This window comes from Acomys minous, assembly GCF_964271855.1.
Source record: "Acomys minous genome assembly, chromosome: 4".
NCBI classification, from domain to species: Eukaryota; Metazoa; Chordata; class Mammalia; order Rodentia; family Muridae; genus Acomys; species Acomys minous.
Window position 1 is genome coordinate 112,311,099 of NC_140486.1, and position 15,274 is coordinate 112,326,372.

A 15,274-nucleotide genomic window follows, 5' to 3' on the forward strand; every position below is an offset into this window, starting at 1 on the left:
TAATAAAGCACAGACAGTATAGTTTTAAAGGGGACGTTGACGACAACAGTGGAAGAATATATGCGGCAGAATGTATGTGGCTTCCATGTGCTCTCCGGCCTTTATCAGAAAGAAAGAAACAAGCAAGTCTTTATGAATTAGGATATATAGTTACTTTGGAAAATAATAATGTGAGTTTTTAATTCAAAACAGCTCAAGAGCTTCAGGCCACTCCTGCCTTTTATACAGGATTTCCATTTGAAAGGAAAGCCTCAAGCAGACCCCAAGAGGCTCCCTGATACCTTCACAGCTGCTGTGGTGGGAACGCATGGGGCCAGGTGGACTAGTGGTTTGCGCAGTGCTGTAAACGTTCTGAATGGCTGACCTGGGTTTTGGGATGTAGCTAAATGGGGACACACTTGTGTTCGCCTAGCACGTGTCAGGTTCTGAGCTCAATTGCCCCCCCCCCCAAAAAAGGAAAAAAGATATAGGGAGAGAAACGCAAAGGAAGGAAGGAAGGAAGGAAGGAAGGAAGGAAGGAAGATGGAAGAAAAGGTAGGTTAGCTCCGTGAGTTTGTTTGGTTAAAAGAAGACACAGGTCTAGCATAGGGGCACAAAACTGTAATCTGCGTGAGCAGGACACTCTGGAAAGCTTCGGTGGGTGGATGATGAATTCAAAGACAGCCTGAGAGGGAGGAAAAAAAAAAAAAAGAAATTGGGAGAATGAGGAAGAGGGTGAAGGACTGAAGGAAAGAAGGGAAGAAAGGAAAGAGAGAGGGAGAAGGAGAAATGATAAAGAAATAGGGAAAGGAGAGAGAGAGAGAGAGAGAGAGAGAGAGAGAGAGAGAGAGAGAGAGAGAGAGAGAGGCTATATCAGAGAATAAAACAAAACCTTGGGTTTTAGCATAAAAACACACTGTTCATTGTGCCCTTCTCCCCACCGCCCTCCAATGCTGATTCATCCTTAGCATGCTCTTTTTAATGCACGTTATTTAATCCAGTGCACACAGGGCCTGTGATGTGTGGCTACCTTCAGTGTTTGGCTTTTTTCCTTGGAGATTGCAAAACATTTTGGCTACCAGTTTCTGTCAACCAGTTATAAAGGCTGGGATGAGTCCAGGCTCCCACGTGGTATTCCACATTAGTGTCTAAACAGCTAGAGATTTAGCTAATAATTTTGGTAATATTGGATCAGATGAATGACTTGAAATAAAAAAAATGTTTTGCGTATCTTTTTATCTTTCTCTTATAAGTGAATTTTAAAAACAAACCTTAGATGTAGTTTGTTCAGTTCAATGATTTTGTGTGTGTGTGTGTGTGTGTGTGTGTGTGTGTGTGTGTGTGTGTGTGTCCTAGTTTCCTCTGTTGCTGTGATAAACCACACTGACCAAAAGCAGTATTGGGGAGAGGATTTCTTTGGCTTACACTTATAGGGTACAGCCCATCCTTGAGGGAAGTCAGGGCAAGAACTTAAGCCGGAACCTAAAGGCAGAAACCTTCCAAGGAAGAGGCGGCTTGCCGCCTCGCTCAGCTTTTTGCGTAACTCACCTGTTACCTCATGTGCCACCTGTTCAGGGCACACTGCTGCTCACAGTGAGCTAGGCACTCCTAATCAACTAATGTTCTGTAGACAACTCCACAGACAAGTCTGACCAGGGCAGTCCCTCAGCTGAGATTCCCTTCTCAGGTGACTTTAGGTTGTGTCAAGTTGATAGTTAAAGCAAACTAGGATATATATATATATATATATCGTTCAGATTTTTCAACAATCACAAAAGTCATTTAATACCATTTCCAGTCATCCCAAAAAAACATCCCTTAGCTCTAACCTTAGACAACCTTTACCCTCCTGTCCCCATGGACTTGTCTATTCTGGAAATTTCAAATAAAATTGATGATCATTTGTGTCAGCTGTCAGCTTTTTTAGTCTGTGTTGTAGTATGTATCATGATGTACTTCACTTTTGTATCTGAATAATATTATGGGTAGGAATAGCTCACATTTTATCAGTTTATTGACATTTGAGCTTCTACAATTTGAATAGCTTCCATTATTAAGAAAAGTCCTGCATAGGGTGGTGGTGGCACACTCCTTTAATCCCAGCACTCAGGAGGCAGAGGCAGGTAGATCGCTGTGAGTTCGAGGCCAGCCTAGTCTACAAAGCAAGTCAGGACAGCCAAGGCTACACAGAGAAGCCCTGTCTCAAAAAACAAAAAAAACAAAAACAACAACAACAACAACAACAAAGTCCTATTATGACCATTTTGGAACAAGTCTTTGAACACATTTTTGGTTCTTTTAAATATATGTTCAGATGTGTATTTGTGTGACCATATTACAATTTTATGTTTAAATTATTGAGAACCTGAGGGTTTTTTTTCACAGTTGCTTCACCGTTTTACACTCCCGTTAGTAATAAATGGAAGGTTCCAGTATCTCAACATCTTTACCAAAACTTGTTATTTTCCATTAAAAACTGTGGCCATCCTAGTAGGTATGAATGCTATCTCACAGTTTTAATTTTCATTTCTATAATGGCTTGATAGTCAGCATCTTTTCAACTGCTTATTAGCCATTTCCGTGTCTTTTTGGGGGAGGAAAACATGAAGCCCAATGCATGTCTCTAAACTGTTTCTGTACTTGTGGTTGAATTGTAATGAATGTAGAATGTGTACACCTACATATCAATCTCTCACCAGATTATTTTTCTTTGTATGTGTGTAAAAGGTGTGTGTGTGTGTGTGTGTGTGTGTGTGTGTGTGTGTGTGTGTGTGTGTGTGTATCTGTCTGTCTGTCTGTCTGTGCATATGTGTTTGTGCAGGTACAATGGTATACCTGTGGTGGTCAGAGGAGAACCTTTCTACCTTGTTTGAGGCAGGGTCTACTGTTGTTCAGGGCTGTGGAGTCAGGCTGGATGGCCCAAGCTCTGTGGATTCTCTGGTCCTGAGGGTGTTGCCAGGGTTACAGAGGCACGCACCCACATCTGTTTCCATACGCATTCTAAGGATCTGAACTCCAGTCCTCAGGCTTGCTCCTGTAAGCACCCCGCCCAGTGGGACATTTCCCCCTTGCTTTCTTTTACTTCCTCCATGCCATCCTTGCCATCCTAACAACACTAAAAGCTCTGTGCCGTGATTGTGGGGTACTCTTCTCTGTGTTGTGGTCCTCTTTAGTATTTTTTTCCAACCCTGTTTTCTACTTCTTATTTGAGGCTTACACTTTAAACCTATTACTAAAATATTTTTATGAGCATTTGTACATTTGTCGGTGTGGAGGTTTATGTATGCATGTGTGGGTGCCAGCAGAGGACAGAAGTTGGAGCTGAAGTAACAGGCAATTTTTAGCCACCTAATATAGTTGCAGGATCCCAAAATCTGGTCATCTGGAAGAATAATAAGTGCTCTTAACTGTTGTACTGTCTCTCTGGCACATTTTAGTTTTTGGTGTAATTTTAAATGGGATTGTTTCAGTTTAATTTTGAATTTTATATTATTAGCAATATGATCAATTTTTAAATAGTGATTATGTATCCTGTAACTACAAGAAGAGAGCTCCATTTCTTCCTTTCCATCCTAGGAAGCCTGTCCGTCTGTCTGTCTGTCATCTACTTATCATCTGTCTGTCTGTCTGTCTATCTATCTATCAATCATCTACTTATCTATCTAATTATCATCTAACTATAAATTATCTATTATCTATCTATATTTACTGCTTAGTTGCCTTGCTAGAATGTGTGAGAAAGGAAGACATTTTTTTTTTTTTGGTCCCAATCTTAGAAGGAAAGCATTAAGCCTTTCCTTATTAATTGCTAATAACTAGAGATATTTGGGTAGATTCTCAGATTAAAACATTGAGACAGTTTCCAACTGCCACTAGTTTGTTTTGTATTCTTACTATACAGGGTCTGGTGCATTTCGTCAAATGGATTTCTTATGTCTGTTAAGATCAATGTGTGGCTTCTTCTTTATTCCATGACAAAGTGGAGTACAGCAGTTAATCTTAAGTCAACTCTGTCTTTCAGGGAGACTACCACTTACCCTATCGTAACTCTTTCTTATGTGTTACTAGGCTTGGTTTGACATCATTTTGGTGAGGATTTCTGTGTACATATTCATGAAAGATGCTGAAAGGTTTATACATTTTAAAATTATTTGTTTAGTGTAGGGTAAGGGTGCACATACTATGGACGTGCGTGTGGACACCAGAGGACAACTTGCAGGAGTTAATTCTCTCTGTCATCATGCCTGGTCCATGACTGAACTGCAGCAGTCAGTCTTGATGGCAAGCACTTTTATGCTGAGTTTTATCCCAATAAAACAATCTGATCTTTATAAGATGTAAGGATATCACTGGCTTTGTGGGATGAGTTGGAAATGTTTTCTCCTCCCCCACTGCTGTGAAGGATTGGAGCTGACCGTGTACAGATGTAGGACTTTTGATTTCTGTATGAAGAAGCCACTTGGCCCTGGACTCCTTTGTGGTACATTTTTAAAAAATCACTAATTCAGCATTTGTGGTTGTTTTTTGGCTACTGAAGGTGAACATATGTTCATGGTAGCAAACAATGTGCCATGCGCATGCTCCCTGGACTTTGCTCATATTTACTGCCACCCCTCACTATGCTCTGTTGTCATAGGCCCCTCCCCCCCACTACTGGTCCCAAGCAAGTTGTGGTTGCTTTGTCCTAATACCTCTTTTTGGTTTTCCACAGACCATACAATATCCATTTTCCTGGGTAAATACTTATAAGTGGGACTATTAAATCCCAACTTTCCATAATAAATTACCAAGCTACTTTTCAAAACAGTTGCATTATTTTATATACCTCACAGTAGTTTATCTGAGTTTCAGTTGCTCTGGTCCTTGCTAATGTATGTTATTAGCAGCCTTGTCTGTATTAGCCATTTGAATTTGTGTGCTAGACACTCACCCCAGTTATTGTTTGCCTCTTTTTCATAACTGGCAACGGTGTGCTCCTTGCACAGCTCTCTGGGTGTTACCGAGCACATATTCAGATGGGTGCCTTATCAAATCTCAGTTCACTTTTATTGTTTAACTTATTTTTAAATTGTGAAGTCTCTTTGTATATTTTAAATACTATCTTTTGCCAGATACATGTTGCCATTTTCTTAGGGGGCCCCTCACCCACTTTTAGAAATGAGAATTTTCTAGGGGAAAATGTTTCAGTGACAGAGAGAGAGAAAGAGAGAGAGACAGAGAGAGAGAGAGAGAGAGAGAGAGAGACAGAGAGAGACAGAGAGAGAGACAGAGAGAGAGACAGAGACAGAGACAGAGAGAGAGACAGAGAGAGAGACAGAGAGAGAGACAGAGACAGACAGAGAGACAGAGATAGACAGTGAGACAATGGTGAAGATGCCCTCAGAGGCCAGAAGAAGGCGTTGGATTCCCCTCTCGGCCTATATTATTGAAAGGGGGGGGGCAGAAAAGGCCACATATAGAAAAGACATTCACAGGAGGGTGTTGCTGGGACAACTCCCCTAAGCGGGCCTGAGCAGCTCCCCCGAAAGGTGTTTGGACCAATCTTAGCCCGCCTCACCTCTTCAGCTGTTCTACAGACCAATCATAACCTTGTTTAGCATCAGTCACAGCAGCTCCTCCTCCAGACCAAGGGAAGTGCTAGCCAGGTGCCCTGAGTTGAACTATTGCTCGGTGATTTGGAGTTCAATAACGCTTCCAGAAGCAAATCCTCTGGTCCGAACAGCACTGGATGTGTACAATTGCCTCACCCAGTCAGACCTCAGGTTGAAAGCTGACTTTTGTCAAGTTCCTTCTGTTACGCCCCCTGCACGGCAATGGGCTGGTTTGTGTGGATTTGGGGAAAAGCTTAGGCTGAGTTCAGTCCTAAGGAGCCACTAACCAACCACGGAACCTCAAGCATCGACTTAAATAGTTTGATTTCAGCCCTCAGAGAGAGCGCACTGCCTGTAACACTGCTTTTTTGGCACGTGAAAGTGAATTCACGACAGACCCACAGAGGGACAAAGGAGATCGCCAGCCCTGTCCTGGTATGCTCTCTCACAGGTGTTCAGTGCAGTTGTGAGATTGTCACCCAAATCTAGGTAGAGGAGTCGCATCCCACCTCCAGGAAGTGGCTACCTCGCATAGTGAATGTTGCGAGGGGGGGGGGCTTGGGGGATGGGAGTGGGGGCAGCATCTTTTTAATGCCAACAGTAGCACTCTAGAGAAGAGAGCATAGGTGCTAAGGTCTGATTTCCCAGTTAACCGCCTCATCCCCTTTCTTGCTATTGTGGCCATTGCAAAGGACACGAGTGGTGACAACCTAGAATTAGGCCAGCCTCATTAGAAGGCACTTGATGCGATCTGACTTGTGTGTTGAAGGGCAAAAATGGAGCCTTTTGGACAACATGTGCGGAAGTGGTTGGGGCAGAGGGACGAGCTACAGAGAGCACTAAAGTTGCTTTTGGAAAAGGAAAAGCAGGAGAACTAAGACCCTAGGCTTCTGGAAAGTATAACGCACAGAGGAGCTTTTGCACTGTGTGAGTTGGAAGTGATCTGTATGCATGTTTGCTCAGTGGTCAACTCTGTTTTCAGTGTAAATGTCTGTTAGGCAATTTCTCACGACCAGGTTAGGCAGAAAGGCCGAGCTGTAGTGCAGTGGGAAGATAGACAAGTCAGGGAGCCTGGTCACACAATACTGGGTGACAATAATCTACTTGGCACTTGTGAGGGTAACACTGTGGGGGCAGGACCAGCCTCCGGGGCTTTGACCTACCTGGTCACACAGCGGCTTTCTTCATCTTGGAATTTGAACAAAGAGCTCACAAATTATATGGTCCATGTTGTTCTTGGAGACTCCATCCTATTAGCACGTGGGGCTGGCAGTAATCTTATAGAAGCTTAAATACAAACCCCAGTAGGGACCCTGATTAATGTCCACCCAGTGAACCTAGTTAATAATAAATAGAGCACAGCCCTCAGCATTTAGGAAGACAGACTGAACATTTAGGGAGACACCACCACCACCACCACCTCAGGCACTTGTTTGTCTCCCTTTGGTCCCAAGGTGAACCATGCTAGTAGTATGCTGTGTCAACCCACAGTGTGTAACTGCCTGGGCTGGTCTTGCCCAAGGGTGCTTTAGATAGCCACGGCTCTTATTTCACTATGTAGATATAGAATTCTGAGAGGTCCCCTCAGTGGATTCATATCATGGGATCTTGAGTTTGTGTCCCTTCTAGCTGACCTCATCTGTGACAGCAGTTAGCTCCTGCCAATAGTGTTTCCAGTCATTTACAGATCTATCTCTTGGTACAGCGTATGGACCAAGCCAGAAAACCAATGGTGCCTCTTTGTTTTGTTTAAGTTGTCTTTGGCCAACGTCTATGCTTTATAGTGCAACCAGGTGCCTCTTGAGAATGGGAGGAGAGACCTAAAAGTCATCAAATAGACGTTTCGCAGCTGCAAAAAGTGCCTAAGAGAAATAGGTTAAAGCAGGAAAGGTTTATTTTGACTTGTGGTTTCAGAAGCAGCAGCTCACAGTAGGCTGGTTCCGTGCTCTTTGGGCCTTCGTCAAGGCAGAAACATCAAGACAGAGAGGCTGCCAGGGAGCAGATGTACCTTAAAGGACAGCCAAGTATAAATGTGCATATAGAGAGCCAGCACTCTCATCATCTTCTGACTCAATAGTGCTACCAGGCGGGGCCCAAGCTTTTAACCATGAGAATTTTTTTTTTTTTTTTTTTTTGTGAGACACTTCGAATCAAAACTCTAGAGTTACACCCAGTGATTACACTGGAAGCCAAGGCATCGGACCCCATTCGGAGTTCAGCTGCAACTTAGATATGGCTAATAGGGTAAAAGCAATGGAATGAAATGAAATGGCTTCCCGTAGCCTATCTCAGGAGCTGGAAGAAAAGAGGTGAACTGGGGTGCCCTTAGTGGGAGCGGTGGGTCCTAGAAGTTGTTCTAGAAAGGAATTGAGGTGGTCAGAGTCTTTGGAGAAGAGGCTGTAAGATAGGGCAGGGGTGAAGGGCAGGATGGATTTATTCTGTAATGATTAACTTCAGGGCAATGACATGCTGTCCTGTGTCAACCCACTTTGTCAGGTGCCCTGGTGAGAAGATGGTGAAGTAACTAATGTAGGAGGCATACAACCTGCTGGGGCTTCTGGAGAGATGGCCATAGGACTCCAGGTCCCCATGTGAGGCCTCATAAGGCTCTGTTCTTGCTGTGTGCTCGGCCCAGATGTTCTTTAAGGAACATCTGCTCTCTGGCAGCCTGTCATGATGTTTCTGCCTTGCCGAAGGCCTAAAGAGCACAGAACCAGCCTATTGTGAGCTGCTACTTCTGAAACCACAAGTCAAAATAAGCCTTTCCCGCTTTAACCTAGTTCTCTTAGGCACTCATCGCAGCTGCAAAATGTGTAAGTTCATTGCTTTCTCTTTCTTCTAATAGTCTTTAGTGAGTTAAAGTATTGAGGTGTCTGTAGCTGCATGTTTTGGGTCTGCAGTGCCCACTGGGAAGACAGAGACCCGAAACTCCCAGCCTTCAGGAGAATAGGCTTTTAGCCTGAGCCATCTCCAGAGCCAGTACAAAGGGAGGAACTCATGGGAAACAGAGCTCATTAAGCCCACTTTATGTCATTGCTTCCACTGGCCTGGCCTAAGCATAATCAGGTTTTGTTGACTCTTAACCGTGGGTGTACACAGAATGTACAACTGACCTTGCTTTCAATTGAGTCATCTAATTTTGAATGTGGAATACCTTCCTCTGTTCCCACACTTAACAACAACCAGCAGCTTCAAAAACTGGTTCTAGATCATTTACAGAGATATTTAGGTAAATAACCCAGCAGAGAGCCACTTCCTCTTTATCTGGGCAAGCTAATTTATCAGTGTTTCTTATAGTGTACTGAGTGCTCCTTTTTGAGTAGAAAAGGAGACTTCAAAGAGTTAGCTAATAGGGTTACAGCCAGAAATGCTACATCATAGGCCGGGTGGTGGTGGCACACACCTTTAATCCCAGCACTTGGGAGGCAGAGGCAGGTGGATCAATGTGAGTTCGAGGCCAGCCTGGTCTACAAAGTTAGTCCAGGACAGTCAAGACTACACAGAGAAACCCTGTCTTGAAAAACAAAAAAACAAAACAAAACAAAAAGAAAAAGAAAAAGAAAGAAAGAAAAGAAATGCTACATCGTAGATCAAAACACAAGGCACTCCTCCCTAGCTCAGGGCCAGTCTATTAAAATGTGGCCAGTGAAAAATGAGGTGGTGAAATGAAATGGGAATACACAGCCTTGTTTTTTAAAATTGGAGGGGAAAAAAAAGATATGAACTAGGATGCTCTCTCTCTCTCTCTCTCTCGAGACGGAGTATCCTGTCGTTGTAGTTTTCTAAGGAAGAAATGACAAGATCAATATTGTGTTGCTTAGAAACAGGACTGAGCAGGTGCCAAGGATATATTTATCCTGCAATAATTAATGTCTGGGAACCAGTGTCACCCAATGACATGGCAAAGTTGGGCGGGATATAAGAAGATAAAGGAGGAGATGCAAGGGCCCTAGCATAGTGAGGACGATCTGCCCTCCTGGGCTTCTTTTGAGATGGTTATGGAGTTCCATGTGCCCCTGAGAGGATTAATGGGGCTGCTCCTGCTGTGTGCCCTTCCCTGGGCTGAAGGAGCGAAGGTGCTGGTGTTTCCCTTGGATGGCAGCCACTGGCTGAGCATGAGGGACGTTGTGATGGAGCTTCATGCCCGCGGCCACCAGCTTGTGGTCCTGGCTCCAGAGGTGACTGTGCACATCAAAGAAGAGGAGATCTTCACCCTAAAAACCTATGCCATTCCGTTCACAAATAAGGAATATAAGCAACAAGTGATGCGAGGCGTTGAACTGGTTCTGGAAACAGAAAACTATGTGAAGGCATTATTTGAACTATCTGAGCTTATAAAAAACATATCAACAAGTTTTGTAAAGTCTTGCACAAATCTGTTGCACAATAAGACCCTGATTCAGCAACTGAACTCCAGTTCCTTTGATGTGGTCTTAACAGATCCAGTTTTCCCCTGTGGGGCAGTGCTGGCCAAGTACCTACAGATTCCTGCTGTGTTTTTTCTGCACTTCCTTCCCGGTGACATAGACTACGAGGCCACAAAGTGTCCAAACCCTTCCTCGTATATTCCGAGGCTACTCACAAGGCACTCTGATCACATGAGCTTCCTGCAAAGGGTCAAGAACATGCTGTACTGTATGGCCTTGAAGTACATGTGTCATGTAACTTTCAGACACTATGGGAGCCTTGCCTCTGAGCTTTTGCAGAGAGACGTGTCCTTTCTGGAAGTTCTCAGCTATGCATCTGTGTGGCTGTTCCGGGACGACTTTGTGTTCAACTACCCCAGGCCCATCATGCCCAACATGATCTTCATTGGGGGCATAAACTGTGCCAACAGGAAGCCCCTCTCTCAGGTCTGTATTGAAGCCATTAACCAATCAGTATTCTGTGCAGAGATATTTTCTGATGCTAATCTTCCTACTGAGATGTCCATGTGTCTGTACACTGCTTTCCTGAGAATGAGATTTCCTGATTCTGGGGCGGGAACAGAGACACTGAGCTGTGACCTGACCTATTATGAGGAGTGCTACTTGTATATTTCTAGGAGAGAGAAAAGGAATATCAAATTGTAGTTGTTGGTTCTATGAGTACATGAGGTTCTATGAGTACATTTCCTAGTGTCACCTCCAATGTCTTTATCGGTCTTAAAACAGTCTTCATTGAGCTGGGCAAGGTGGCATACACCTGTAATCCCAGAACTTGGGCATGCAGAGGCAGGCATATCTCTGTGAATTTGAGGCCCGTCTGCTCTACAGAGAGAGTCCAGGACAGCCAAGGCTACACAGAGAAACTCTGTCTTGAAAAACAAACCAAACCAACCAAATGAAAGTCTTCATCGTAGAGTTCTTCTACTGCCTCAGTTCTCTTTATTCTAAGGTATTTCTTTTTGAGGCAATTGTTACTGGGGTTGTGTTCTTGATAACGTTCACAATGTGTTCGCCATTGGTGATTAGGCAGACAACTGTTCACTTCATATTCTACCACTCTAAAGAAAGTGTTTCTCATCTCTAATAATTCCATGCAAAGTCTTGAGGGTCACATCTTATATTCAAATGAGGACACCAATGCTTTGATATCTTCCTTTTCTTTTTATGTCCTAATTCCCTCCCTTGTCTTTTTGTTGTTGTCATTTGTTTGTTTTGCTTTGGTTTTTCAAGACAGGGTTTCTCTGTGTAGCCTTGGCTGTCCTGGGGTCGCTTTGTAGACCAGGCTGCCCTTGAACTCACAGAGATCTTCTTGCCTCTGCCTCCCTAAGTGCTGGAATTAAAGGTGTGTGCCATCATGCCTGACTTTTATTATAGCTTTTTGAGAATGGAGAAGTCCTCTTGGTATAAACTAGCATGCTGGGTGAGACACCGTGGCTCTAGTAAATGTGCCAGCTCAGTGCTCACAAACAGGGACCCAGAGGACACGTGTCAGTACTTGTGAGAGGAGGCCTAAGCAGAGGCCTTGATTCTAATAGTACACTCTCACACCTATATCTAAATGGTAGTTCTGCCACAGAAATACACTAACAGTCGATTAAAATGCAATCGATCCTTGAACTCCAATACTTGAAGTAACTGAACAGCAGTAATAACAGTAAATGCCCTACGATATTTAGTCACTTAATGTGTGAATCGAAAATTTAAAATTTAAAAGTCCAATAAGACTAGTGATTAGTATTGTGATGATAAAGATACATAGAGGGAAAATAAATAGAAGAGGGGAACAACGGGGATGTATAGGAGAGGGAGGCAGCTCTAGAAATGTAGAATGAAAAGAGGAATGGGTAAAGAAATACAATCAAACACCCCCAAACAATCCTAACTCAGGGAAGACTGAGACAGAGACTGAGACAAGTTAAAAAGACTAGAATGAAGAAAGGACAAAGGAAATGAGAAGAAAAACAACGAGAACAAACAGAACAGGACTAGAATTGTTAAATTGACATGAGGCACCAAGCAACTAAAAGTAAAGAAAGAGTGGGAGCAAACGACTGAACTTGGTGTCTGACCTGGGTTCTGCTGATTCTGGTCTGCACTAGACATCTCTTTCTAGGCTCCCTGACTCAGGTCACACCCTGGGCAGTCTTTCACAGGTCAGGTCTTAGATGCGGTTCCTGTTTCTAGGTCATCTTTCACTGGTCCGTTTAAGGATGCTGGTTACACCTCTAGGCAGTCCTTTGTAAGGTTGGGCTACAGATGCTGAACCTGTCAGGGAAAGGCCACTCACGGGTCTGATTATAAATGCACGACAGCCCTAGGCAGTTCTTACTGGTACCCAGCATTCTTTTGGAATCTGTGTCAGAGGTCCACTACACATCCTGGTCCTGAGTAGTTTTCAACCTAGCTGAATATTTCATGGCTCTGATTCGAAATTTAATTCCTTATATCTAGAGCTGTTTTGTGGGCTAAGCTTCAGTATATTAGTCTTGAGATACTGTTGGCGAAAGAAACAGTTCTCACCTCTATGGAATAAGAGGTGTGGTTTATTCTAGTGTCAAGTATGAGTGTCCATGGCCTGAAAATACAGATTTAGGTCACCTCAAATACCATGTTCCAATGAGGTAGCACTTTCATGAAAAAAACTTTTTGAGATAGGGTTTCTGTATGTACTGTTGCCTGTCCTGGACTCACTTTGTAGACGAGACTGGCCTCAAACTCACAGAGATCTACCTGCCTTTGCCTCTGAGTGCTGGGATTATACATGTGAGCCATTGTGCCCGGCTTCTTATAAAAATTTTATAGAAACAAAACATAACAAAAAGCCACAAGTCAAGACAGTTTTCAAACATATTGGTGGGGCACATCAGGTAGGCAGGTTACAGTAAGATTGGGAGAGCTCTGCTATAGGCCTTAGATGCTACCAGACAATACTCTTCTTAGCCTTTTGATTGGTGTGAAACTAAGGTCTTATTAAAATATTCCAAAAGATTTTTTTTGTAATCTGTTTGTTAGGATGTTTGTCCAATAGGTCCTATGCTATGGGTTTGACACAGGAGGAGGCAAAAAAATGGCTATTTAGTAGGTTGAAGATTGTCCAAGATAAATTGTAAGTAGGTTTTGGGCCTATAAACTTCTCTCTCCATGTCACAAGTTCTAATCCATCAATTAGCCTTTGCAGACACAGCTCCCCCAGGAATTCCCATTCACAATACTTGTTCTAGAATGTATGTTAAATGAAAGGTCTATGATGGCCAAGCTGCCCACTCATCAGGGGTCCTTTCAACAACCATTACTTCATACTTTTCTAGTCCATCTAGAGAGGGCTTTTTGCAGGAATCCCTTCTTTCTATTTGTCTCTCTCCTCTCTTCTTTCTTGCTATTTCAAACTTCTGACATTGGAAGTGCAACACAGACTTTCTCAGTCACTTTGCCTTGAGCCATAACTCCCAGCATCCCTCTCATGGAGGAAAGAACATCACCAAATGCTTCTGATAGCTCTTTTCCAACTCTCCGGGTTTTATTCAGTTGCATTTTGGCGGGTGCTACCTCCAGGAACTGGCTGTCTCTCCCATCAGATGTGGAGTAGGTGGCTTTTCAGCAAACAATGGCGGCGGTAGCTAAAGCAAAGACCAAAGACTGATCAGTCACCAGCACCATCCACTCGGGAGTTTCTTTGACCATCTCAACAAACAGAAAGGGCCTCAGCCTAGTCCCAGGGCATTTTGCATGGTTGTTGGGAGGAGGAAAATGAATGGATTTGATGTATGTGTAGAAGGGACGAGAAGGGGAGGGGCTGGTGGAGGGCAGCCACGAAAAAAGAGCAAAGAAATCTCTTTTAGAAAGGAAGTGAGACTCTGGACTCATCCTCCTGAAGAGGTACCAAGGATTGCTGCACAGCGACACCTGGCGGTTAACAGGAAGCATTTTACAAACACACATCTACCCAGAAATGGGATATTGTCATTATCAGAGTAATTCTCTGAGGCAGTGTTGGGTATCCAGCCTTCAGCCACTGCTCAGAGCTCGATGGCTAACAGAGAAGGAAATGATGAAACGAGAGAACTCAACATTGTTGTACAATTGGGGGCCACAGGGAGAGGTGAACTCTGATGGTTCAAGAACAGCCACAGATGACAGAAATCTTCCCAGTTAAGAGAAGATAAGGTCACTTTGTGTTTTTCTCTGTGTCGAGGCAGAAGGTTAGGACAGTAGTGAAGGCCAGGCATGGATTTATTATGTAATGATTAACTGAAGGTGGGTATTGTGCCTGCCAATGACATGCCACTGTATAACGTGACTTGAGGAATATAAGATGAAGAACCTCATGTTTGGGCCACAGATAGGTAAGGAAGGTTCACCTCTATAAGTTTCCCTGCCCATGGCCATGGGGATCCAGGTGTCTCTGGGAGGACTCTCAGGGCTGCTGCTCTTGCTCCATGCCCTGCCCTGGGCTCAGGGTGGGAAGGTACTGGTGGTTCCCACAGAGGGCAGCCACTGGCTGAGCATGAGGACCATGGTGAGGGAGCTCCGTGCCCGAGGCCACGAGACGGTGGTTGTGGCTCCAGATGTGTCCGTGTACGTCAAAGAAGAGGACTTCTTCACTCTGAAAACCTATGCTGTCCCATACTCCAAAGAAGAATATGAACATAACTTGCTGAGCTCCTTTCAAATGTTCCTTGAAACCGAATATTCTCTGACAATGATTTTAAGCAACATGGAACTTATGAAGAACCTACTGACGTTCTACGTGAGCTCTTGCATGAGTCTCCTGCACAACGAAGGCCTTATCCAGCACCTGAACTCCAGTACCTTTGATGTGATATTAACAGACCCTATGTATCCCTGTGGGGCACTGCTGGCCAAGTATTTGCACATTCCCGAGGTGTTTCTTCTGAGATTCCTTCCTTGTGGTGTTGACTTTGAAGCTGCCCAGTGTCCAAGCCCTCCTTCATATGTTCCAAAGACACTCACAAGGAATTCAGACCACATGAGCTTTCTGGAGAGAGTCAAGAACATTCTCTACCCTCTGCCATTCCAGTTTATTTGCCACTTTGCTTCCGCTCCTTATGAGAGCCTGGCCTCTGAGCTGTTCCAGCGAGAGGTGTCCTTCCTGGAGATCCTCAGCCACGCATCCATATGGCTCTTCAGGTTTGACTTTGTGTTTGATTTCCCCAGGCCCATCATGCCCAATACGTTTTTTGTTGGGGGAATGAACTGTGTCAGCAGGAAACCACTCTCTCAGGTCTGTATTGTGCCTCCATCCAAAGACTGTCCCAC

At 44.0% G+C, this 15,274-nt stretch overlaps 1 protein-coding gene across 6 annotated transcripts in view; it reads left to right on the top strand.

Annotated features, from left to right (window-relative positions):
- LOC311596360 (UDP-glucuronosyltransferase 1A6) overlaps positions 1-15,274 on the top strand; it is a 111,057-nt gene that overhangs the window by 51,966 nt on the left and 43,817 nt on the right. The window contains exon 1 of one of the 6 annotated variants that reach the window (XM_084779692.1): positions 9,528-10,423. The exons of 4 other annotated variants lie outside the window; for them this stretch is intronic. In XM_084779692.1, coding sequence (XP_084635818.1) covers positions 9,563-10,423 — 861 coding nt within the window. In that variant the 5' untranslated portion in view covers positions 9,528-9,562. Of the gene's footprint in view, positions 1-9,527; positions 10,424-14,366; positions 14,455-15,274 lie in introns of those variants that run through there. One more of the 6 variants, XM_084779691.1, reaches the window with a different exon arrangement.